This window comes from Bolinopsis microptera, chromosome 5 (assembly GCF_026151205.1).
Source record: "Bolinopsis microptera isolate Bmic1 chromosome 5, MBARI_Bmic_1.0, whole genome shotgun sequence".
In the NCBI taxonomy this organism is placed as follows: domain Eukaryota; kingdom Metazoa; phylum Ctenophora; class Tentaculata; order Lobata; family Bolinopsidae; genus Bolinopsis; species Bolinopsis microptera.
In genome coordinates, this window is record NC_087076.1 from 5173994 (window position 1) to 5199527 (window position 25534).

Here is a 25534-nt window from a genome sequence, read left to right on the forward strand (position 1 = left end):
GGAGTAGGCACTGGGGAGTAGGCACTGGGGAGTAGGCACTGGGGAGTAGGCACTGGGGAGTAGGCACTGGGGAGTAGGCACTGGGGAGTAGGCACTGGGGAGTAGGCACTGGGGAGTAAGCACTGGAGAGTAGGCACTGGGGAGTAGGCACTGGGGAGTAGGCACTGGGGAGTAGGCACTGGGGAGTAGGCACTGGGGAGTAGGCACTGGGGAGTAAGCACTGGGGAGTAAGCACTGGGGAGTAAGCACTGGGGAGTAGGCACTGGGGAGTTGGCACTGGGGAGTAGGCACTGGGGAGTAAGCACTGGGGAGTAGGCACTGGGGAGTTGGCACTGGGGAGTAGGCACTGGGGAGTAGGCACTGGGGAGTAGGCACTGGGGAGTAAGCACTGGGGAGTAGGCACTGGGGAGTAGGCACTGGGGAGTAGGCACTGGGGAGTAAGCACTGGGGAGTAGGCACTGGGGAGACATATCCACCACGAGGAAATAGTTTCGTGTAGCCGAAAATATAAGTGAAAATATAACTGATTGCTAATAGTACCATTTATAACTACAATTAATAAACAAGTCTGTATTGCGAAGTTTAATAAAATTAAACGTAGTGCAATAACAGAGTTATTATCAATCAGGGCCGGGGAAGCAATCGCAGAGGTCTCCAGCAGTTCTAGCTGTCTCATCTTGCTAGGAATTTGTAGCCTTACAACTATTGAAATTATAGTGATCTCTTCCGACGTCAAGAATGCTAACTATGTTTGCCAAATGTATGTATTCAAAAAGCCTAGGGACAAGTTATTGCAAGCTCTGAAGTTAAATGGTTGTAAGTACTGACTACTGGTTGTAATCTATAAGCTTATTGGTAGATAACGCTGTCACGTGCTATTAGTCACATGCTATTAGTCAAATAGTCACGTGCTATTAGTCACGTGCTATTAGTCACGTGCTATTAGTCACGTGCTATTAGTCACGTGCTATTAGTCACGTGCTATTAGTCACGTGCTATTAGTCACGTGCTATTAGTCACGTGCTATTAGTCACGTGCTATTAGTCACGTGCTATTAGTGAACCTAGCACTAAAAGGATTCTAAAAGATGCTGCAATATAAAACCTACGAAATTACTTTACTCTAATTATGGACTATAAGAACTAACTATTAAACTATAATATAAACTGTACTAAAAACCTAACTTAACCCTTGACCATACTAAATTGACCCTAATCCTACTTTACTACACACGTGCTAATAGTCACGTGCTATTAGTCACGTGATATTAGTCACGTGTTATTAGTCACGTGTTATTAGTCACGTGTTATTAGTCAAATAGTCACGTGCTAATGAAACGGAATAATGTGGAGAAATAAGGGTTGGTTATTAGACTTAACAGACAACGTCATCAGCCTCGCATATAAACATATGATATAATTTAATTTAATATATGCCCAAGCTTCGCAACAAAACCAACAAAAACTCCAAACACTAAACGAAGTAACAATAATAAAACACGATTAAACCCGATGTTAAAAGAATGCAGTAAACTAGTTACTACTTATTCCGACCAGCGAGGAGATTAATTCTATTTTGATCTCGTTCCGTACCACGGTATTTGAGCAAAGGTCGACTACCTCGTACCCCTCGTACCCCTCCGCAAGCGTTATAGTACCCTATAATCCTGCTACGTGACTTAACCGGCTTTATTATCCTTGTTGCAGGATAAAGCCGGAGTACGTGGCGGAGAATGAGCGTGATGAACGGATATCAATGTAACTGTTACACTTGAAATCATAACTTAATTGTGTATATCCTGAAGCTGCTCAGAAAGAAGATTAACCTGTCTGTGATGTTTCAGGAAGTTTGACAGAGAACACTGACTGGAAATATTCTAAATTTACAAACTCACGATTATCAAATTACCAAGGTTATGTCTCTTAATTATTACCAACTTATGAGAATAATTAACTGGTTTATACAATAAGAAGTGCTACATGCGCAGTACAACGGCGAGCAGGAGTAAAGAGTGCTATTTGACGTATAATTATCACTGTAATATTATGACAAGCACAAACCATATTGAAACTTTTCAGTGATGGGAAATATTAGCCGACCATGGTAATCGAATATTAACTGATACGGCCATATATTGATTAATATAAGATATCGATGAATTTTAGTGATATTGCATTTCGTTCAATCTATAAATAAATTTCGAGATAGCAATCAAGAGAAAAATGTGGGTCTTAAACCACTAAATACAAAACCATTAAATACGAGATATTAGAGACTTTTAAAAGGCAGGTGTAATGTGTATGCGCTATTGAACTTGCTACGTGGTGTTCATCTAACACATGCCCTGACATGTTTTAGTGGCTGTGTTTTCCAAAACTGTGACGTCACACCACGTGTCATGACGTCACGCCACGTGTGTGACGTCATCTAACACATGCCCTAACATGTAGTTTCTTAGTGCTGTGTTTTCCAAAACAACTGTAGGTCTTCCAATGGTTGTGTGACATTGAAGCCGCCCTAAGTCAAGTAATTGGTGCTGTCTTCCAATGGTTGTGTGACATTGAAGCCGCCCTAAGTCAAGTAAGGCAAATTGGTGCTGTCGCCAGGTCAGGAATACCACCAAAATGAGCAGATAAAAGATAACTTGAGCTAAACAAGATGGTAGAGGTTATCCGAGTATGGGGGAGTATCCAGTACTACAAGGTTACACTTGAAGTGTATTATACAATGTGGTGTTCCGGTTTCCAGGGTATAAAACCTGTGTCCTGTGGATTGTGGACTTTTAGAAATGTTTCAGAGTGGATATGTGGCTTCAACAACCTCCACAGTCTAGATCTTAGTTGTGTTATAATAACGTCACTAGTGATAACGTGAGCAGTGAAATCATTCTGCTATGACTTAATGCAAGGTACTATGTGTGAACTGTGAATAGACAAAAGATCTTTCAAAATTTTAACACATAACGCAACAGATACTCACAAAAACTAAAGTAAAGACGATATATAATAGAGATGCAACGAGTGAGGGTTACTGATACAATGTATTGCACTATGTATAGATACAGTAAACACTACATGTATACACTATGTATAGATACAGTATACACTACATGTATACACTATGTATAGATACAGTATACAAGTATATTATACTGTGGTACAATTGAAGGGGCAGAACGTTAAGAGCTATACTGTAAATATTTACACAACTCTGACCACAGGACCACTATCTGGCAATAAAGGAGGCTCCCTTGTAGAAGTACCAGAGCTCTGGAGCTCTGGTACTTCTGAGTAATTCAACAATATTTAATGTCGTTATGTCATTCTAAACGTGATGTAACTGTTGTCACATGTGTGTCACGGTACACTGCTGAAATTTAAAACCGATCTCGTGAAACTAGCTGAGCGTATTCTAAAACTGTGGCCAAAACTTAATGATATTATTTACAATTTCGTGGAAATTATAAACTTATTGGCGGCCTATCGTGTGTTTATTATTATTGATTTGAAGAGGTTGCCCAACTCCTTATTCCTAACAAGTGCTGAATTAACTAACATGACAGTATATCCAGCTTGGGAGATGAAGTAGAAATACGTGAACCGTACTAGCTGCCATGTAATTAGCGATTAGCACATCTCATTTGTCACTCTGTACACATTTGTCACATAAATTAGGAGAACTAATATTAATAAGGACAAGTTCAGGACCTCTCTCATTGGAGATACACAGTTTTATTATAACATGATTGGTGACATATTATTATTAACACGTGAACATATAAGAGAGGGGGTGTTCGAGAACTGGGAAGAAGCTTAATGGTTGACTCAAGAGTGACAACCAGCGAGGAATTGAAAGTCAACCAGCGTGCACGTGCACCAGAAAATAAAATCCAACACAAGTAAAGTGCACGTGCACAGACAATCTGTAATCCAGCACAAGCAAAAGTGTACGTGCACAGACAACCTGTATCCATCACAAGTAAAAGTGCACAGACAACCTGTATCCAACACAAGTAAAAGTGCACGTGCACAGAAAACCTGTATCCAACAAAAGTAAAAGTGCACGTGCACAGACAACCTGTATCCAATTCAACACAAGTAAAAGTGCACGTGCACAGACAACCTGTATCCAACACGAGTAAAGGTGCACGTGCATAGACAACCTGTATCCAACACAAGTAAAAGTGCACGTGCACAGACAGCCTGTATCCAACACAAGTAAAAGTGCACGTGCACAGACAACCTGTATCCAACACAAGTAAAAGTGCACGCGCACAGACAATCTGTAATCCAGCACAAGTAAAAGTGCACGTGCACAGACAACCTGTATCCAACAAAAGTAAAAATGCACGTGCACAGACAATCTGTAATCCAGCACAAGTAAAAGTGCACGTGCACAGACAACCTGTAATCCAGCACAAGTAAAAATGCACGTGCACAGACAACCTGTAATCCAGCACAAGTAAAAGTGCACGTGCACAGACAACCTGTATCCAACACAAGTAAAAGTGCACGTGCACAGACAACCTGTAATCCAACACAAGTAAAAGTGCACGTGCACAGACAACCTGTAATCCAGCACAAGTAAAAGTGCACGTGCACAGACAACCTGTAATCCAGCACAAGTAAAAGTGCACGTGCACAGACAACCTGTAATCCAGCACAAGTAAAAGTGCACGTGCACAGACAACCTGTAATCCAGCACAAGTAAAAGTGCACGTGCACAGACAACCTGTAATCCAGCACAAGTAAAAGTGCACGTGCACAGACAACCTGTAATCCAGCACAAGTAAAAGTGCACGTGCACAGACAACCTGTATCCATCACAAGTAAAAGTGCACGTGCACAAACAACCTGTAATCCAGCACAAGTAAAAGTGCACGTGCACAGACAACCTGTAATCCAGCACAAGTAAAAGTGCACGTGCACAGACAACCTGTAATCCAGCACAAGTAAAAGTGCACGTGCACAGACAACCTGTATCCATCACAAGTAAAAGTGCACGTGCACAAACAACCTGTAATCCAGCACAAGTAAAAGTGCACGTGCACAGACAACCTGTATCCATCACAAGTAAAAGTGCACGTGCACAAACAACCTGTAATCCAGCACAAGTAAAAGTGCACGTGCACAGACAACCTGTAATCCAGCACAATATAGTAAACTCACTCTGATCCCGGGTGTCAGACAGAAAAGTAGCAGATCATAAGCTAAACTATATTGATATTGCTGGACTGTGTTCGGGACAGTAGAATGTAGGCTCACATAATATAATATAATGTCACATAATCTCACGCTATTAGATCATGAGGTGTAACAGAGCAAACTCCTGCTAGTGCCCTGGTATCCACTTTAAAGGGGATATTCACCCCCACTGGTCCCCAAATTCTGCACCTCTAAACTCTGTGGAATGTTAACCACACCTATCAGACTGCAAACCTTGCTGGGAAATATACACACTGGAAGTGCACATTTAACGGGTTTAAGGTAAGGTTATCAAATTATTCACTTGAGCGCAGAAAAGGTGGCGTGAAGCTAATAAAAGCTCGGGGATAGAGTGTCATAACAACCCACGGACATTGAGCAGGTCGTGCTGTATCTGGGATGGAACCATGCGTTTGTTAGCGAGTACGAATGGTAACTCTATAATAACGGTTACAGATGGGGGATGGAGCACTGTCTACTTGACACGTTACCAGAGCCTAGCTTATTATTGCACTTCCAGCTAGCTTATTATTGCACTTCCAGCTAGCTTATTATTGCACTTCCAGCTAGCTTCTTATTGTACTACTAGCTAGCTTATTATTGCACTTCCAGCTAGCTTATTATTGCTTTTCTTCAAGAACTGTTAACGTCAACACCAGTAAAGCTGAATTATGTCATAATACTATAAAGATATGATCTGGTGGGAACCTAACATTAGAAAATATCATTACACTTAAATGTACAGTAACTGCCGATAGAATAAGATACTTAGCCCGGAGTTCTACAGGTGGAAATTAAATCTTAGTTACGTCATGGCCTGTATGGACTATAGTCCGAGTCCTGTAATTAGCACTGTAGATCGGGTTCCAGCGGGGAATGAGATAACCAATATGTTGAAACAGATCTCGTGTTGTGAAATAACTGAAGGAGCATGTCAGCTGTAGGAAGCTAAATGAGAGGAACTCTTTAGGAAACCAGCACAGCAACAAATACAGAGGTCACACGACGCAATTTCAACTGTCACCTCAATTAAAGATAGAGAGAATGAAAAGCGGTATCAACATCACGAGAACACGACGTGATTATTTTAACAACTATTTTGCAACACTTTAGTGAACTAAATTATAGTATATTTAACAGAGAAGAACTGTGATGATGTAGCCTCAAGCTGGGTAAAGTTGGAGATTGGAGATCATACGAATAGTTGGGAATCGCATTTGCACTAAAATGAACAATGTATGCAATTGCAAACAGAGATTGGAGGTTGAATATAAATAATGCAATTGAAAATTATAGACAGCACCTTTCTTATGCGGACAAGTATCTAGATGAAGATTGTTCAACGGCTGGAACTAAACTAACTTGCTTACTTACGAAGTGAACACTTACGCAGTGTTCACTTACGCAGTGTTCACTTCGGTCATGTCACAACTCTATAGTGTGTTGTCATTGAATTGGACAGCATCTCAACTCCTTATTGGTAGTTGACTGTTTCTGCTAGGAGTGGTGTCGTAGCCGGGGCCAATTATTAATTAGATTGCTTGATCTACGTGCCAGACTGACAGTTATGCTGTTAAAGTTGGTTAATGGTCAGGGTTCAGCAGAACTCACTGCTCCGGGCTCCACTGTTGTGGCGTTCTCTTGTTGATGTTCCTAGAAGGCAAACAACTATCTTTTTCAATTTTAACGAAACCATGATCATGAAAATATGAGAGTACGTGTGCACAACCACGTGGATTTGAAAATTTACAGAATCCTTAATCCACCAAAATTCATTTCGCGCGTTCCATAAGGTTTTCTCTCGTATTCCGCCATCATTTCATCAACTAAATTAGGACAAGGTATCTAGCCAAAAACTAAAAACATTGTGGTAAACAATTTACTAATAGTTTACGCAGACAGAACTGGTAACAAATGTCAGTTTTCATTACATTTACCATTCCGATAGTATATACCGAGATACAAATACATTAATCAGTTCAATGAGCCTGCTACTAATGACATTATAATGTACAGCTGCAGATAAAGATATGTACTCTGCAAATACTGTCACTCTTGCAGTTTTCAATACGTAATCGGAAACGAACTGGGAACTTGACCGTATTACCAATATTATAAAATCTGGTAAATTAAACAGAGCATATGTAAATCTTCGATTGATTATACGTGAAAGTACAGATAAGATGTTGAAGATGTATACACGATTACTATATCATGAATTATAAGCATTTAAAGTTGAACTGAAAACTAGTAACGTGTAAAGAAATGAGATGCGATAAAGAAAGAAAAAAACACATCAAAATATGTTAGCTCTGAAAATGCAATATAATGTGGTGTGATGATATGTAGGAAGCCCGATAATAAAGCACTAAAACCTCGTTAACCTGGGGAAGAGAAACAAACTAACCATGATGTGTTTAGCAGGCTTGTCACACCACGTGACATGACGTCACACCACGTGACATGACGTCACACCACGTGACATGACGTCACACCACGTGTTAACATGGAGAAGAGAACCAAACAAACTAACCATGATGTGTTTAGCAGGCTTATCAAGCGCCCCCGCAGAACAAGTCTCCTTCATCAATCTAATCAGCTCCAGCATTGTCTCACTTTGCCTCACTATTTCGCTAGATTGGTGGAGCACTCCGCTCTTCAGGGACTGGAACTCGTTGTAAGTGGCAGCAGTAGCTTTAGCCTGGGTTAGTGTAATGTTAGTATAGTTTATAAATAGTACAACTGGAGTTATTGGTAAATCCTTTAAAATACAGTTAAAGTGCCTTTAACCCTAACTAATAACCCTAACTAATAACCCTAACTAATAACCCTAACTAATAACCCTGACGTATAACTGAGAACTGGAGCCTATAATTGTACAGCCTAAAGTACCTCTGACCCTAACAGATAATCAGATAATAAGAGCCTACGATCTGGAGGTGTTTAAAACAACACTCATCATTTTATCACCACTCAATAAAGGTAACCATGACTACTAATATACTTTTCATCACAGCGACCTCAGGACTCTTCTAGAGTTCACTCCTATTTCAGGATAAGTCTGAATATTCAACAAACACAGCTTCTCTTAGAGGTAATGTCACTAGTAGAAACTAGTTTATTACTAAGTGAATAACGCAGCACTGGTCTTACCTTGTGCACCTTGATGAGTTGTCGTAGTGATCTGATGTTAGTGTCTACATCTCTTATCTGTGTATAAAGGTGCGTGGTGAACAGTAGATACTGCTCACATTGCTGCTTCTGTAAATAAAGGGGGGTGTTAAGTTAGGGGGGGGGGGGGCTATATTACTTAGCTACGGAGATGGTAAAGGACTGTGCTGAAAGCTAGAAAGTATATTATACTGTACTACTATTATAGTTTAATGCGGAGATATAAACAGATTCCCCCAGCTTTTACCGATTATACTGTACTATTACTGTACTATTGAGCAACATGTCGCCTATAATGGAGTTGACACATAATATAGATCTTATTTACATGAAAAGTGCGTGAGTTGGGGTGTCTACTGTCTTTAGTGCTACGTTTAGTAACGGCACTACTTTGTACAGATAGTATTGGGGGATTAATATAGCAGGATCCGTTACACCACATCTTTAAATTCTTTATATTTCAACTAAGATTTACCAGGCAGTATGGTAATAATACGGTTGCTAGGGGACTGATTGTGCTTGCTATGGTGGCCGTGGCCATGATGGTAACGTACGAAATTCAGAAGTCCCATTAAACCCTATTACATTTACTAGACCGAGGTTCGGAACATGCTAACGATGCCGACCAGGAGCAATATTGAAATTATAGCGTTTAAAGCTAAGTTAAGGGAATCCATCTGACCACAACTTCTACCAGACCAATGTATCTGACCACAACTTCTACCAGACCAATGTATCTGACCACAACTTCTACCAGACCAATGTATCTGACCACAACTTCTACCAGACCAATGTATCTGACCACAACTTCTACCAGACCAATGTATCTGACCACAACTTCTACCAGACCAATGTATCTGACCACAACTTCTACCAGACCAATGTATCTGACCACAACTTCTACCAGACCAATGTATCTGACCACAACTTCTACCAGACCAATGTATCTGACCACAAATTCTACCAGACCAATATATCTGACCACAACTTCTACCAGACCAATGTATCTGACCACAACTTCTACCAGACCAATGTATCTGACCACAACTTCTACCAGACCAATGTATCTGACCACAACTTCTACCAGACCAATGTATCTGACCACAACTTCTACCAGACCAATGTATCTGACCACAACTTCTACCAGACCAATGTATCTGACCACAACTTCTACCAGACCAATGTATCTGACCACAACTTCTACCAGACCAATGTATCTGACCACAACTTCTACCAGACCAATGTATCTGACCACAACTTCTACCAGACCAATGTATCTGACCACAACTTCTACCAGACCAATGTATCTGACCACAACTTCTACCAGACCAATGTATCTGACCACAACTTCTACCAGACCAATGTAACTGACCACAACTTCTACCAGACCAATGTATCTGACCACAACTTCTACCAGACCAATGTATCTGACCACAACTTCTACCAGACCAATGTATCTGACCACAACTTCTACCAGACCAATGTATCTGACCACAACTTCTACCAGACCAATGTATCTGACCACAACTTCTACCAGACCAATGTATCGCACCTACCGAGCGGTTTAATTGAAGTGGCCAGCTTGCACATTGTATGCAAACAATAGAAGCAATAAGACACAGTAATATACTGAAGTAGTAGTACCACTGTAATAATACTGAGCACTAATACTTGACTACTACTATTGCAGGACTCCAGGAGTCACCCTCTCGTGATCAGGTCACAAAACACTTAGTTTGCAGGTTGCTATTACATTGCTATTACAATGCTACCTGCATTGCTATTAACAACTGTTACCTTTACAGAAGTAAACTATAATAACAAGGGACCATTTTGAGGGCTTGTGTAATATCTTATCTTATTCCTGGTAAGGACTAGACAAATATGAAGCCCTGATTTCTACACCACAAAACAGATGTTCAGGCAGCACAAGATGACACTAAAGTTCACTTTTATCTCTTGTCAAAAAGCACCACACTCAGTGACTAGTAGTATTGACCACACTCTGTCACTATTTACTGTCTATTAAAACCACTCTACCTCTCACCACTTATAATGTAGAGTGCTGATATAGGGACATGATAAACACGTGGGTATACACTACAACTACAATGAGAGTATGTAACCAGCTGTTACGTCTCACCATCTTCTATTCCACCACTTATTACTTGATTAGAAGACACACAAGTGTACACACTGAAACTGTATCTGATAAAACTCTCTGAAATTGAGCTGCAATTATATAAGACACAGTAAACACACTCTTTATGCGGAGACACTTTTTGCCGAAAGAGTATAATAATATATTGTTGTAATAATATGAAAGTTTTATGCGTATTATTTGTAATAATATGAAAGTTTTGTGCGTATTATTTGACGGGTCGCTAACTAGCATGCAGCTTGTGATATTGATATTAAGTAAGCGAGTACACACAGTAGTAGGATTGCTTGTCAGTTGTAAAGAATAGTGTAATACAGGGCCAGATACTGTATTACTGTGCTGCACGCCAATATCTGATCTAATACTAGTAATACTCTGATTTAATACTGTTTTTAACCCTCTTATAATACTTTCAACACTATATAACAAATAATTTGAGAATTTAAGTATGACGTAGAAATGGAGATACGTGATTTATTTATTTATCATTAGAACATTGTCATCACTGAGTCTATTCAGAAAAAAACAGAAGTTTTCTTGAAAGAATCTTCAGATATTTGATAAACACTGAACAAGAGGTTGAAAGTAGTCTTCTTCAGATCTTTAACTTTCCCCAAAAAGTGCACGTTATTTTAATAGAATCAACAACTTAGACAGCTAACGACTAAATCTAAATATCTTACTTAATGTTTTTTCACCACCTAACTATTTATCCGATAGACACCAAAAAAAAATAGACACCAAAAATTAGATTACTGCACGGCTTATGAACCATTTAAATATACCCAATATAAGGTAAGACTATCACGTAAGAACCGGAAGGAGGCGGGGTAGTGGGGGGTGCAGTAGTGGGGGTAGTGGGGGGTAGTGGGGGTAGTGGGGGTAGTGGGGGTAGTGGGGGTAGTGGGGGGGGGGGGTAATGGTGTGGGGGTAGGTAGTAGGTAAGAACCGTAAGAACCCGTCAATAATACTCGTTAGAACACAACCCCAGAGTATCGGTACGGTATGTGTACAGTTTAGTGGTTGAGAATGGACAATACAATCTACAATCTCGACTCATTACCCTTATTCAAATACATATTATGAACATATTTATAATGATATGTTTCTCCAAAACAAGCTTTAGTCTGAAAACATTCACGAGGGACGAGTGAGGAATTTCACACGGAAAAATTAACAAAACACATATTTTCAGAGCAGCAGCAAATATTTAAAGGTAAATATTATAACTTAATAATATTCAACAGATCAAGAGTAACTCTTACCTTAATAATATTGAACAGATCAAGAGTAACTCTTACCTTAATAATATTGAACAGATCAAGAGTAACTCTTACCTTAATAATATTAAACAGATCAAGAGTAACTCTTACCTTAATAATATTGAACAGATCAAGAGTAACTCTTACCTTAAGTTTGAAGACAGATAAAGAGTAACTCTTACCTTAAGTTTGAAGACAGATCAAGAGTAACTCTTACCTTAAGTTTGAAGACAGATCAAGAGTAACTCTTACCTTAAGTTTGAAGACAGATAAAGAGTAACTCTTACCTTCAGTTTGAAGACAGCCCAATGATTCATAACTTCTCCGATGATGTTGATGGCGTTCTCATTTCCCTCAGCTACAAGCTTGCTAGAACTGCACTTCAACCCGTCTATATCTGCTAACAGGGGATCTAGTCTCCTTTCTAATTCCTCCAGCTTCTTCAACCTCCCCTGTTAGACAACACATTATTTATACAGTAATTGATTACTTGGCCTGGTCAGTAGGCCGCATTTTGTCCATTTGGCTGATTTCGGTAATTTGAGACAATCAGCCAGTTGTACTGAGAATATTATGTGAATCCCAAATCCCATGATAACATCCATTAAATAACACTGACGAGTCATAAGTGCTATTTAATAAATGTTATGACCTGTTTTGAAATAAGTAAGTTTCACACATTTCTCACATTTCAATTAGCATGGCCACGGACTAATAAGTAATAAAATGGACTGATTAAAATGAACTTACTAAATGGTAAATTATCTACGGTACAACTACAATTGGTCTCATTATTCGATTTTGGCAGTAGTTTGAAATCTAGGCGTGACCAGGCACGTAGCCAGGGGGGGGGGGCTGGTACGTAGCCAGGGGGGTTGGTGCGTAGCCAGGGGGCTGGTACGTAGCCAGGGGGGTGGGGGGCTGGTACGTAGCCAGGGGGGGGGGGCTGGTACGTAGCCAGGGGGGGGGGGGGGGCTGGGCGTGACCAGGCACGCAGCCACTACCTACCTTGATAACCTCCAGACTAGTAGTGATATCATAGAAAGGTGTCATGAACTAACCCCCCCCCCCCACTACTACCCCCCCCCCACCACTACCCCCACTACCTACCTTGATAACCTCTAGACTGGTGGTGATATCATAGAAAGGTGTCATGAACTAACCCCCCCCCCCCCCACTACTACCCCCCCCCCCCCCCCCCCCCACTACCCCCACTACCTACCTTGATAACCTCTAGACTGGTGGTGATATCATAGAAAGGTGTCATGAACTAACCCCCCCCCCCCACTACTACCCCCCCCCCCCCCCCCCACTACCCCCACTACCTACCTTGATAACCTCTAGACTGGTGGTGATATCATAGAAAGGTGTCATGAACTAACCCCCCCCCCCACTACTACCCCCCCCCCCCCCCACCACTACCCCCACTACCTACCTTGATAACCTCCAGACTGGTGGTGATATCATAGAAAGGTGTCATGAACTCCGCTTCTAACGTTTCTAGATATGCTCTCAGTTTATAACCCTGCTGTTCCAACTTTCTGATCCTGAAAACAAACAGTGTTATATCTTTATATTAGTATTCAACAAACAGTGTTATATTAGTATTTATGTTTCAACTTGAAGTGATGACCGTAAGTTGGTGATGGAAACAATGTTCATATCATCATGACTCAGATCGCAAAGTAAAAACTTGGTCTGTCCCTTGAGTTTAATGTATTCTTCTCGAATGTTCCCTATAAAAATAACATAATTAAAATAGTGAGTGCTAAGTATGCAAGTATGTTGCGTTAAAATGAAACATGTAAAATGTAACATAAGTACATTCCGTCCGAATACATTACACCACAAGTAATAGTAATAATACTAATAGTATTACACAGTGCTGGATATGCTCCAATAAGAACGGAGAACACTACTACTAGACAGGGTACTACAACTATACAGCTTTCTAATAGTTATTGGTTGGGTACGTTCCAGATCTGTATTTAGTAGTGCTCAATATTTGGTAGAATAATATTTAGTAGTGCTCAATATTTGGTAGAATAATATTTGTGTTTGACCATGTTGGCTAGCGCTGACAGAGACTTACCTTAATTAAATATTAATTATACTTCACACCAGTGCAGGACATTTACTGTATCCTCGTACCAAGTCACGTGTTGTGACGTCACATGTTGACTGTATGTTCCTGCTGTTGTTGGCACTGTTCCAGTGACGCTGTCCTACTGACCCAATAATATCCACCACTCAGCTCACACAGCTGACATGCACATTACTAATATAATAATAATAACTGTATTTCACGGTTAATTATGATTACTACCCTATACTTGACTGATAAGCCTTGCTCTGTAAAATAGGTGGAATATAGCAGGTGGTATTATACTGAGGTGGTTGCAGATCAGACCAAACAGAACGTCTCTCCCACCCATTAACCTGACAGTATAATTACATGTGGTACTTAAAATGGCTTTATAATTGGTTGTACACAGGGGGTACACAGTGCGGTTGCTTTACAGTTGTACCACGGCAGAAACCTGTCAAATGTAACGACGTGTCGCTAATTTGCGAGATAACATCTAACAGGTTCAGTAAACTGCAGAAAATAACAGTTTGTGAGAGTAGGAGATGTGATCTCCTACACTCCCGTACAAATGGGCGTGAACACGCCCATTTGTACGGGAGTGTAATGTGTTAATATATATTTAGAAATTAGTAGACCCTATCAATAACTATTGTTGTAGTGTAGTTCCCTAGGGAGTAGTTTCTACTAACACTATCTCTAGTACTACTATTATAACTACTACTAGTATAGCAGTAGATAGCAGCTGATATTGGTGTACTGAAGAAGGCACTCAGGCTGTACTGTATTGTGACGTCACGTGAGGGATTGTGACGTCACGCTACTAGTATAGCAGTAGATATTGCTCATATTGGTGTACTGAAGAAGGCACTCAGGCTGTACTACAATAATGACATATAAAAATACTAAACTATGTTATTTGATATAATACTGCTGGATAAAATATGAAATAGTGGGTAGATATTACCATGAGATTTGTGAAAAATAAAATGACAATTACTGAGATTGTGAAATCACGTGAGGGATTGTGACGTCACGTGAGGGATTGTGACGTCACGTGAGGGATTGTGACGTCACGTGAGGGATTGTGACGTCACGTGAGGGATTGTGACGTCACGTGAGGGATTGTGACGTCACGTGAGGGATTGTGACGTCACGTGAGGGATTGTGACGTCACGTGAGGGATTGTGACGTCACGTGAGGGATTGTGACGTCACGTGAGGGATTGTGACGTCACGTGAAGGATTGTGACGTCACGTGAAGGATTGTGACGTCACGTGAAGGATTGTGACGTCACGTGAAGGATTGTGACGTCACGTGAAGGATTGTGACGTCACGTGAAGGATTGTGACGTCACGTGAAGGATTGTGACGTCACGTGAAGGATTGTGACGTCACGTGAAGGATTGTGACGTCACGTGAAGGATTGTGACGTCACGTGAAGGATTGTGACGTCACGTGAGGGATTGTGACGTCACGTGAGGGATTGTGACGTCACGTGAAGGATTGTGACGTCACGTGAAGGATTGTGACGTCACAGAATAGGTATGTAACAGTATATTCACTTGGTAGAAGTAGTGTGAGCGGCTCTGTAGACTTGCCACATCCCACAGGTAGCATTGTAGTGTGACGTCACGTGAGAGAGGTGTGACGTCACGTACCGCTCAGCTGCTGAGTACTGCTTGTTCGACGCTAGCAGCTTAATCAGGTGCTTACTGTCTTGTTGCAGCCCGTTATACAGCTCCGTTAGTACCTGGTCAGATAGGGCGGTTAAACTCCACGTGCTATTAAAGCTAAACCAGATCCTTTCTAAGAGAGCTTGAGTTGGCTGATGTTTGATCGATAAGCCAAAACCAGTGTTAAAAAACACTGTCAGAATAAACTTATCTTAAATACACCATTACTTCGGACCTGGAAAATAAATAAATAATGAGGGAAGAACTATTATTTAGTGTTCTCATATTTGAGATGTGTTTGGTAGCCCTATTTGGATAGAAAGTATAAAGGTCTATAAATACTAAGTTGCCATGGTAACTAACCTCCCCCTGTCTCTGTAACTGTACTAGCAGCTCTTGGCTAGCTAATCTGCTTTGTTGCTGTTCTATTGCTGACTGCCAGTTCGTCAACCACGCTTTTACCTGCAAACATGTATTAATTAAGTTAATATTAGTCACGTGACATTTCACCTGCAAACATGTATAAAGTTAATATTAGTCAGGCGGATAGCTTTTACCCTTTATTTCTTATTTTGCAACCAAACTGTTCAAAATTTGAATTCCAAATTTTATCCTAAATTATTCTCTTCGTGTCAACTTATCGGTAATTGATTTCACTGACACATTTTACCACAATGATGATTCTAAGAGATTCTAATAAGAGATCCCTGTTCCACGCCATAAAGAATATATAAAATGCCGAATTTGTTCAATAATTACATTCTCACGGCACGAGTGGAGAGGCAACATGCCGCATTGCTCAGTGGAGATTTAATAGGCAGTAAGGCAGGGAGCTTTTCCTTGTCTTATTATAGCGTGTACCAGTAATTGGTAAAATGTAGCGAGAGTGAGTCGTGTGCAGTGATGTGTAGTGGTAGTGTGACGTCACGTGAGGGATTGTGACGTCACGTGAGAGATTGTGACGTCACGTGAGAGATTGTGACGTCACGTGATGTGCTGCAACTTTTACACTTCTCTCAAACATTCTTACAGTTATAAACCTGCTCAAGTGGAGCATGGTATACACTCTGGGTAGAGGTGGCGATCACATACCATCCTGATTAGTAGTTTGTAGAATTAGTAGTTTGCAGAATTAGTAGTGTGCAGAATGATAAGCTCAGTAAATACTCAGGTGAAATAATGTTTATTTTAGTAGGTCCAATCACACGAGTCTGATATCAGTATACCAGGGGTTAAGAGATGGGTTTTAGACAATAGAGGACTTCTATAAACTACATACTAAACACTCTAATTTTAAGAGCGTTTACTTCTACTTAGACAGCGTCAACATCTTCTTAATACTCCTATACTTATGACAGTACTGCTAAAACTACGTCATCGTAAGACGATTACGAGATATGGCCAAATTGATGCATCGCTAGCCATGTGGATTCTCACATCTGAGATTAAAATAGGTTGAAATACTAATTACTAATTGCTAATTGGTTTTCAGTCTGCTAGAACTGTAGGACATGCAGATTGCAGATGACACGTGATAATAGCCAGTTCAAGCGGAACTCTTTCTAAAGGAGCTTATACACTACCAGTTTCTAAATGTGTGGATCTTACAAATTATCAGTATTTCCAGCCGGACATAGGTTTGTTACACCCAACAATCATTACAATGTGTAATGGGAGTACCGCTACAATGTGGGAGTGTAATGGGAGTACCGCTACAATGTGGGAGTGTAATGGGAGTATCGCTACAATGTGGGAGTGTAATGGGAGTATTGTATAGTAGTTACCACACCAAACGTGTGTAAATAGTAATGGCATAAAGGGACCCTGGATCTGAACATGAGAACACTGTTGACCTACCTATCTCTCTATATAATATATCACTGTGATCTGAGATATTAGGGGGAGCGGCTCTTTCAAGAGGTATAATTATATTAGTACTATAGTGCTAGTAGTGTATTAATTATATTAGGCAGCTTCAGACTTGTAGATCTGCTGAATATCTAGTCAGTAGAGTAGTGTAGTAGTAGCACTACTGTACAGTACACAATGTATCCTCTGGTTATTGTTGGTGATTAATATTTCAAATAAGTAATAATAGAAACACAGACGAGGATCAACTGTTTTCTCTCCCACAATATTAATCACCTCTTGACAGATAGGATTAAAATATGTTTTCTCAGGGAAACCCCTCAGGTAAAACCCTTCATCAGGGCTAGTAAGGGATTGTGGAGGTCATGGCAGCGCGACTCCCTCTTCACGCAGCGCCTAGCATCCTGTCACAAGTAGTAGCGGCCTTGCAACCTGTATTTCCCGTTGTCGTACAATATGATCCCTGCTGTTATTGTTGGAGTCCACACTACTATCTGTCACTGTCTCAAGTAATGGTACGTGATGGTACAACACGCGGCACATAGTGAACACTGATAGTGTGGACGTGATGGTACAACACGCGGCACATAGTGAACACTGATAGTGTGGACGTGATGGTACAACACGCGGCACATAGTGAACACTGATAGTGTGGACGTGATGGTACAACACGCGGCACATAGTGAACACTGATAGTGTGGACGTGATGGTACAACACGCGGCACATAGTGAACACTGGTAGTGTGGACGTGATGGTACAACACGCGGCACATAGTGAACACTGGTAGTGTGGACGTGATGGTACAACACGCGGCACATAGTGAACACTGGTAGTGTGGACGTGATGGTACAACACGCGGCACATAGTGAACACTGATAGTGTGGACGTGACGTACTCTAATCCTGAGTACGGAAACTGATGCTGATCAATGAGAGCACTCTGTCTTATCAAGTATTACAAAGTGCAGGTAAATAGCCTTTATGTAACTACATCTGATCACTATAGTACGTAACCAGTAACCAGGCGAGGTGTTTACTAGAAATATTACTACAGTACGTAACTACACATAGGTGTACTGTGTAGTATAGTAACCACTACACACTTTACTAGAAATATTACTACAGTACGTAACTACACATAGGTGTAGTATAGTAACCACTACATACTTACTAGAAATATTACTACAGCACGTAACTGCACATAGGTGTAGTATAGTAACCACTACATACTTTACTAGAAATATTACTACAGTACGTAACTACACATAGGTGTAGTATAGTAACCACTACATACTTACTAGAAATATTACTACAGTACGTAACTACACATAGGTGTAGTATAGTAACCACTACATACTTTACTAGAAATATTACTACAGCACGTAACTACACATAGGTGTAGTATAGTAACCACTACATACTTACTAGAAATATTACTACAGTACGTAACTACACATAGGTGTAGTATAGTAACCACTACATACTTTACTAGAAATATTACTACAGTACGTAACTGCACATAGGTGTAGTATAGTAACCACTACATACTTTACTAGAAATATTCTGGGAAATTGGGAGACGGACTCAGCTTTAGACGGGACAAATTGAGCTGTTGATAAAGCAGTGTATTAACTCACTAGCACACGGGAATCCTGATTTGTCTATCATAATTCGGTGAACTCGGTAAAATGGGCCAGAAACCCTGTAAATATTTAATTAACACTCAGTGAGGATATATTTACTTATTTAGTAAACACTATAACAAGGTAGGATAATATTCAGTGTTAGAAGCCTTAGCGAGTTATTAGCTAGTTATAGTCTTGATTTAGGATGTTTTAAGAGTACGAGAATATCAACAAGTTTAGAGCAGGAGCCAGGCTATGTGTGGATATTATAGATGATATGTGAGAGAGCAGGTGATATGATGTGTCCAGAAAGGTATTCTTCCTCTCGACTGTGTGTTTAGCTTCTCTGAATCTCTCGGTTCTATATTTCTGTAATCACACAATGTTTACCTGTTATATTTACTGCCTTAACACCATGATAACCATTCTCAGGGGCCCTATTTACATCTGAATAATGAATTCCATGATATTTGAGTTAAAAATGAGGGATGATAATGTAACAACTTATTATTTCTGATACTTGTAATCACAGTGACCACGTCTTGATGTACAATTAGATAAGATAATTAGAAGACAGAGAAGCATATTAATGCTGTGATCACGTGACCCTGATCGGCTTGTATCACAGTGACACTGTGTCACTGTGTCACTGTGTCACTGTGTCACTGTGATACAGTGACACAGTGACACAGTGACACAGTGACACAGGAACCGGGAACGTGTCCTACAATAGTGCTCGAAGTATAGCTTTTTGTGCAATATCTCCCGGCGAACTGTCAGAAAAACACTGAAATATTGAAATAGTGATATTGATGAGTAGCTCCAGTACATTAGTTTCTAGTACGTAGTTTAAGAGACCACTGCTTTGTTTATCTTCACTCACTAATATTACCTGTTAGTAATTTAATTCTGCAATTATTGTACCAGTATAAGATATATTCATGGGGAGACACACATTACCTACACACAGTATCACATTCCTTCAGGTTACTTTTCCTTTAGGAGCTATTCAGAGAAACCCAGCGTTTCCAGGGTTACGTGGTCACTGTCAGGCAGCAGAGAAGTTACGTGCAAAAACTTATTATATGCGAAGCAATATGGAGGGGGAGTCGGTCACATTTTCCGCATTATATCGCATTTTGTCGCGCTAAAATGCGATAGAACCCTCCCCCGTATCATGGCTAACTTATCTCACGTCATATAGGACAGATAATAATTTGGTGACACACCAGCAGGACGCTGAAGTATTAACATTTAATTTGTTGTTGGACAGGCAGTATATTTAATATCATGTCAAATTACCCCCTGTAGTACCTGTGTGTAGATATGTCACGTGACTGCCCAACTGTCACGTGATCACACCACATAGTACCTTCACTTTTATAATATCAGCTGTGAACAACATTGGGTGATATCAGAGGAGAGGAAGGGTTTTAGGCAGGATACACACTAAACTAGGTCCTAGGAAGGATACTCTGATACTATAAATAAGATCAAAATATCTAAATAACACATTAACAAGGTCTGATAGTTAGGAGAGCAGCTAGGAGAGCAGATAGGAGAGCAGCTAGGAGAGCAGCTAGTAGAGCAGCTAGGAGAGCAGCTAGGAGAGCAGCTAGGAGAGCAGATGGTAGAGCAGCTAGGAGAGCAGTAGGAGAGCAGCTAGGAGAGCAGACTAGGGAGCCAGCTAGGAGAGTGCAGTAGGAGAGCAGCTAGGAGAGCAGCTAGGAGAGCAGCTAGGAGAGCAGCTAGGAGAGCAGCTAGGAGAGCAGCTAGGAGAGCAGCTAGGAGAGCAGCTAGGAGAGCAGCTAGTTCCACACACTCTAGTTTGACAGGAAGCCTCTGCTACAGGAGCGGCTAACTACTGAGAACTATTGTGGGAGAGTATTATAATACTCCCCCAGTGTGTAGCCGACACAGTGCTTTCTTTAGCTCACAGGTTTAGTTATTTAAATACTTAATTTCTATAACGTGAAACCTTTATTTTATCACCTCCAAATGGCACTATTTTCCCTTTTAATGTGAAGGTTGATAACCTTATTTTTAAAACTTCGGCAGACAATTGAGACTTGCCACTCAAGTACGCAGGAAGCACTAGTGAAGCACTTGTGAAGCATTTCCAGGGCTTCCTAAGTGCTAGGTTTCTAAACTAGTGTGAGAAAACCCGAAACAGTGTTCTGAGAACGCCGCGCAGTGAGTCTGACACGTGCTACAGAGGGTTCTAACTGCACATTACAGAACGCCGCGCAGTGAGTCTGACACGTGCTACAGAGGGTTCTAACTGCACATTACAGATGGTTCTGAGAACGCTGCGCAGTGAGTCTGACACGTGCTACAGAGGGTTCTAACTGCACATTACAGATGGTTCTGAGAACGCCGCGCAGTGAGTCTGACACATGCTACAGAGGGTTCTAACTGCACATTACAGATGGTTCTGACACGTGCTCTTGTTATAAGGTCTGCTCGTATTAGGTAGAACACGATGTTAGCTCAAAATGAGCGCTCTGTTAGATTAAGCATTTGTCGTATGATATGGATTAAACAGGATGGTTGCCCAGTTTATCAGAACCAGTCACTGGAAATAAACCTAAGCTGAGAGACTAATTACCGATAATCAGAGGCTAATACTCCTCTTTCAGCATGATTACCTGGGGAAATGCAATCGGATTCGGTAAAATTGGGTCTGTTAATTACGATGTTTAATCATGGTGATAATCTTGCTATCAAGATCACTCCTGATTGGACAGTCAATTTATAGGATTGTGATCGGTGAAATTCATACGCAATTACTTCAGAGTCAGACCACTCAGTCAGAGTGGTCTGACTTTATGGTCACCACGGTTACCACCACGGTTACCCTCACCACTCAGTTCATGACCACATATCTAAATTCCACTTTATAAGAAACATGCATCTCAGGTGAGAAATTCAAACTTAAACTCAACCAAATATCATGAGCAAATAACCCTTATATAAACGAAATTCAAGTTCACCTTAGCAGAAAGAACAGTTTAGAGAACTCCAAAACTTAATGGAGGCCCACACTCCTTATATGGGCATCACGTGGGCCCACACTTATGGAAAGTAACACTGTATGATGTTGTTGGTACCTGTTCTAGTTTCTGATGGAAAGTAACACTGTAGCTGAGTGCCTCCTTGTGAGTGTTGAGTCTAGAAGTAAGTCCCTGCCACAGAGTGTCCAGCCTCTTGGTCGTTTCCCTGACTCTCTCTCCGTCTACATTACCCGCCTTAACCAGCTGTTCTGCTGTCTTCAACAGTTGACTGAGGAGTATTAAACAAGTCAGTATTACACAGTATCTTCACCGCAATTACAAGTATCTCAACCAGTCAATGATTTAAGAAACTGCTAGACGCTCTGATTCGATGAACGTTACAGTTGGAAATAGTTTGCGGTCACAATTCCCTTGATAGTTTACAAAACAGGTTTAGCTTAATAAGTAAGAACCTTTTGCTCTTTTGTAAGACACGAGCTAGAAGCGTCTGAAAGCAAGACGGGGGGGGGGGGGGGGGGCTCCCAGCGAGACAGTAGTCTCTATATTGTATCTAATTAATCAAATTTTACCTTTTTAAATTTCACGGACAAAGTAAATGAATCGAGGTTGTAACTTTAAAGTAATAACGGAAACACAACACCACACAGAGGCCCTTACCTTGCAGTGGCGTAAGTCCGGAGAGCTCCAGCTTCCAGCTGCTCGTGATCTCTCAGAAGTAGAGCTGCTTCAAGATGAGACTTTCCAATCTCACACTTCTGACCAAACGCAGCGAGATGTGCCTCTATCTGCTGAGTAACCTGAGGGTCGAGGGAGAGAGGTGGTAAGTGGGGGTTGTGGGGGTGGACTAGAGGAGAAGTGGGGGTTTTGGGGTAGACTAGAGGAGAAGTGGGGGTTGTGGGGGTAGACTAGAGGAGAAGTGGGGGTTTTGGGGGTATACTAGAGGAGAAGTGGGGGTTTTGGGGTAGACTAGAGGAGGAGTGGGGGTTTTGGGGTAGACTAGAGGAGAAGTGGGGGTTTTGGGGGTAGACTAGAGGAGAAGTGTGGGTTTTGGGGGTAGACTAGAGGAGAAGTGGGGGTTTTGGGGGTAAACTAGAGGAAAAGTGGGGGTTTTGGGGTAGACTAGAGGAGAAGTGGGGGTTGTGGGGGTAGACTAGAGGAGAAGTGTGGGTTTTGGGGGTAGACTAGAGGAGAAGTGGGGGTTTTGGGGGTAAACTAGAGGAAAAGTGGGGGTTTTGGGGTAGACTAGAGGAGAAGTGGGGGTTGTGGGGTAGACTAGAGGAGAAGTGGGGGTTTTGGGGGTAAACTAGAGGAAAAGTGGGGGTTTTGGGGTAGACTAGAGGAGAAGTGGGGGTTTTGGGGGTATACTAGAGGAGAAGTGGGGGTTTTGGGGTAGACTAAAGGAGGAGTGGTGGTTTTGGGGTAGACTAGAGGAGAAGTCGGGGTTTTGGGGGTAGACTAGAGGAGAAGTGGGGGTTTTGGGGGTAGACTAACGTACCTTGTTAGTAAAAGGAATGATCTAGATTAAACTAACGTACCTTGTTAGTAAAAGGAATGATCTAGATTGAACTGACGTACCTTGTTAGTAAAAGGAATGATCTAGATTGAACTAACGTACCTTGTTAGTAAAAGGAATGATCTAGATTAAACTGACGTACCTTGCTAGTAAAAGGAATGATCTAGATTAAACTAACGTACCTTGTTAGTAAAAGGAATGATCTAGATTAAACTAACGTACCTTGTTAGTAAAAGGAATGATCTAGATTAAACCAACGTACCTTGTTAGTAAAAGGAATGATCTAGATTAAACTGACGTACCTTGTTAGTAAAAGGAATGATCTAGGTTAAACTAACGTACCTTGTTAGTAAAAGGAATGATCTAGGTTAAACTAACGTACCTTGTTAGTAAAAGGAATGATCTAGATTAAACTAACGTACCTTGTTAGTAAAAGGAATGATCTAGATTAAACTGACGTACCTTGCTAGTAAAAGGAATGATCTAGATTAAACTAATGTACCTTGTTAGTAAAAGGAATGATCTAGATTAAACTAATGTACCTTGTTAGTAGAAGGAATGATCTAGATTGAACTGACGTACCTTGTTAGTAAAAGGAATGATCTAGATTAAACTAACGTACCTTGTTGGCTCCCTCCATGAAAATCACCTCCTTATCTCTCACTAACTGAAACAAACATTGTTAACTATTTATTCAGTACAACAATATTATAGTTCATTTTACAAAGTAGTAATAAACATTGCATTGTTAACTATTTATTCAGTACAACAATATTTAATGTAGTTTATTTTACAAAGTAGTAATAAATATCTTATTAACCAATAACCTGCCAAGTAAAGTTCTTGAATTTATGATTTACAACTAACTTATCCTCGAATCAGTGCACAACTATGTAAACTATGTGAACTGGGTGTTTCCAGTAAGTATAATGTGACCTAAGCTAACTGCACAGTCCGCATTGATAATGATCAGGTTGAAGTGTAAATATAGTGAAACTGAGCCTTTAGAGTTTAGACACTGGTCAGGAATAAGATGAGATACTGTCACAGTGACATAGTACTGATACTGTCACAGTGACATAGTACTGATACTGTCACAGTGACATAGTACTGATACTGTCACAGTGACATAGTAGTGGTACTGTCACAGTGACATAGTATTGGTACTGTCACAGTGACATAGTATTGGTACTGTCACAGTGACATAGTATTGGTACTGTCACAGTGACATAGTACTGGTACTGTCACAGTGACATAGTATTGGTACTGTCACAGTGACATAGTACTGGTACTGTCACAGTGACATAGTACTGATACTGTCACAGTGACATAGTACTGATACTGTCACAGTGACATAGTACTGATACTGTCACAGTGACATAGTACTGGTACTTTCACAGTGACATAGTACTGGTACTGTCACAGTGACATAGTACTGGTACTGTCACAGTGACATGGTACTGATACTGTCACAGTGACATGGTACTGATACTGTCACAGTGACATAGTACTGATACTGTCACAGTGACATAGTACTGGTACTGTCACAGTGACATAGTACTGATACTGTCACAGTGACATAGTACTGGTACTGTCACAGTGACATAGTATTGGTACTGTCACAGTGACATAGTATTGGTACTGTCACAGTGACATAGTACTGATACTGTCACAGTGACATAGTACTGATACTGTCACAGTGACATAGTATTGGTACTGTCACAGTGACATAGTACTGATACTGTCACAGTGACATAGTACTGATACTGTCACAGTGACATAGTACTGATACTGTCACAGTGACATAGTACTGATACTGTCACAGTGACATAGTACTGGTACTGTCACAGTGACATAGTATTGGTACTGTCACAGTGACGAGGTACTGGTACTGTCACAGTGACATAGTACTGATACTGTCACAGTGACATAGTACTGGTACTGTCACAGTGAC

At 40.8% G+C, this 25534-nt stretch overlaps 1 protein-coding gene across 2 annotated transcripts in view; it reads right to left on the bottom strand.

The window, feature by feature from the left end:
• Positions 1-25534, bottom strand: part of LOC134815847 (uncharacterized) — a 305237-nt gene that overhangs the window by 155069 nt on the left and 124634 nt on the right. Inside the window, exons 2-10 of one of the 2 annotated variants that reach the window (XM_063824430.1) lie at positions 24203-24247; positions 22725-22864; positions 22164-22335; positions 15923-16021; positions 15449-15636; positions 13234-13345; positions 12086-12250; positions 8358-8465; positions 7738-7905 (exon numbers count right to left, since the gene is read on the bottom strand). In XM_063824430.1, the coding sequence (XP_063680500.1) occupies positions 7738-7905; positions 8358-8465; positions 12086-12250; positions 13234-13345; positions 15449-15636; positions 15923-16021; positions 22164-22335; positions 22725-22864; positions 24203-24247 (1197 nt within the window). The remainder of the gene's footprint in view (positions 1-7737; positions 7906-8357; positions 8466-12085; positions 12251-13233; positions 13346-15448; positions 15637-15922; positions 16022-22163; positions 22336-22724; positions 22865-24202; positions 24248-25534) is intronic. The other variant, XM_063824429.1, reaches the window with a different exon arrangement.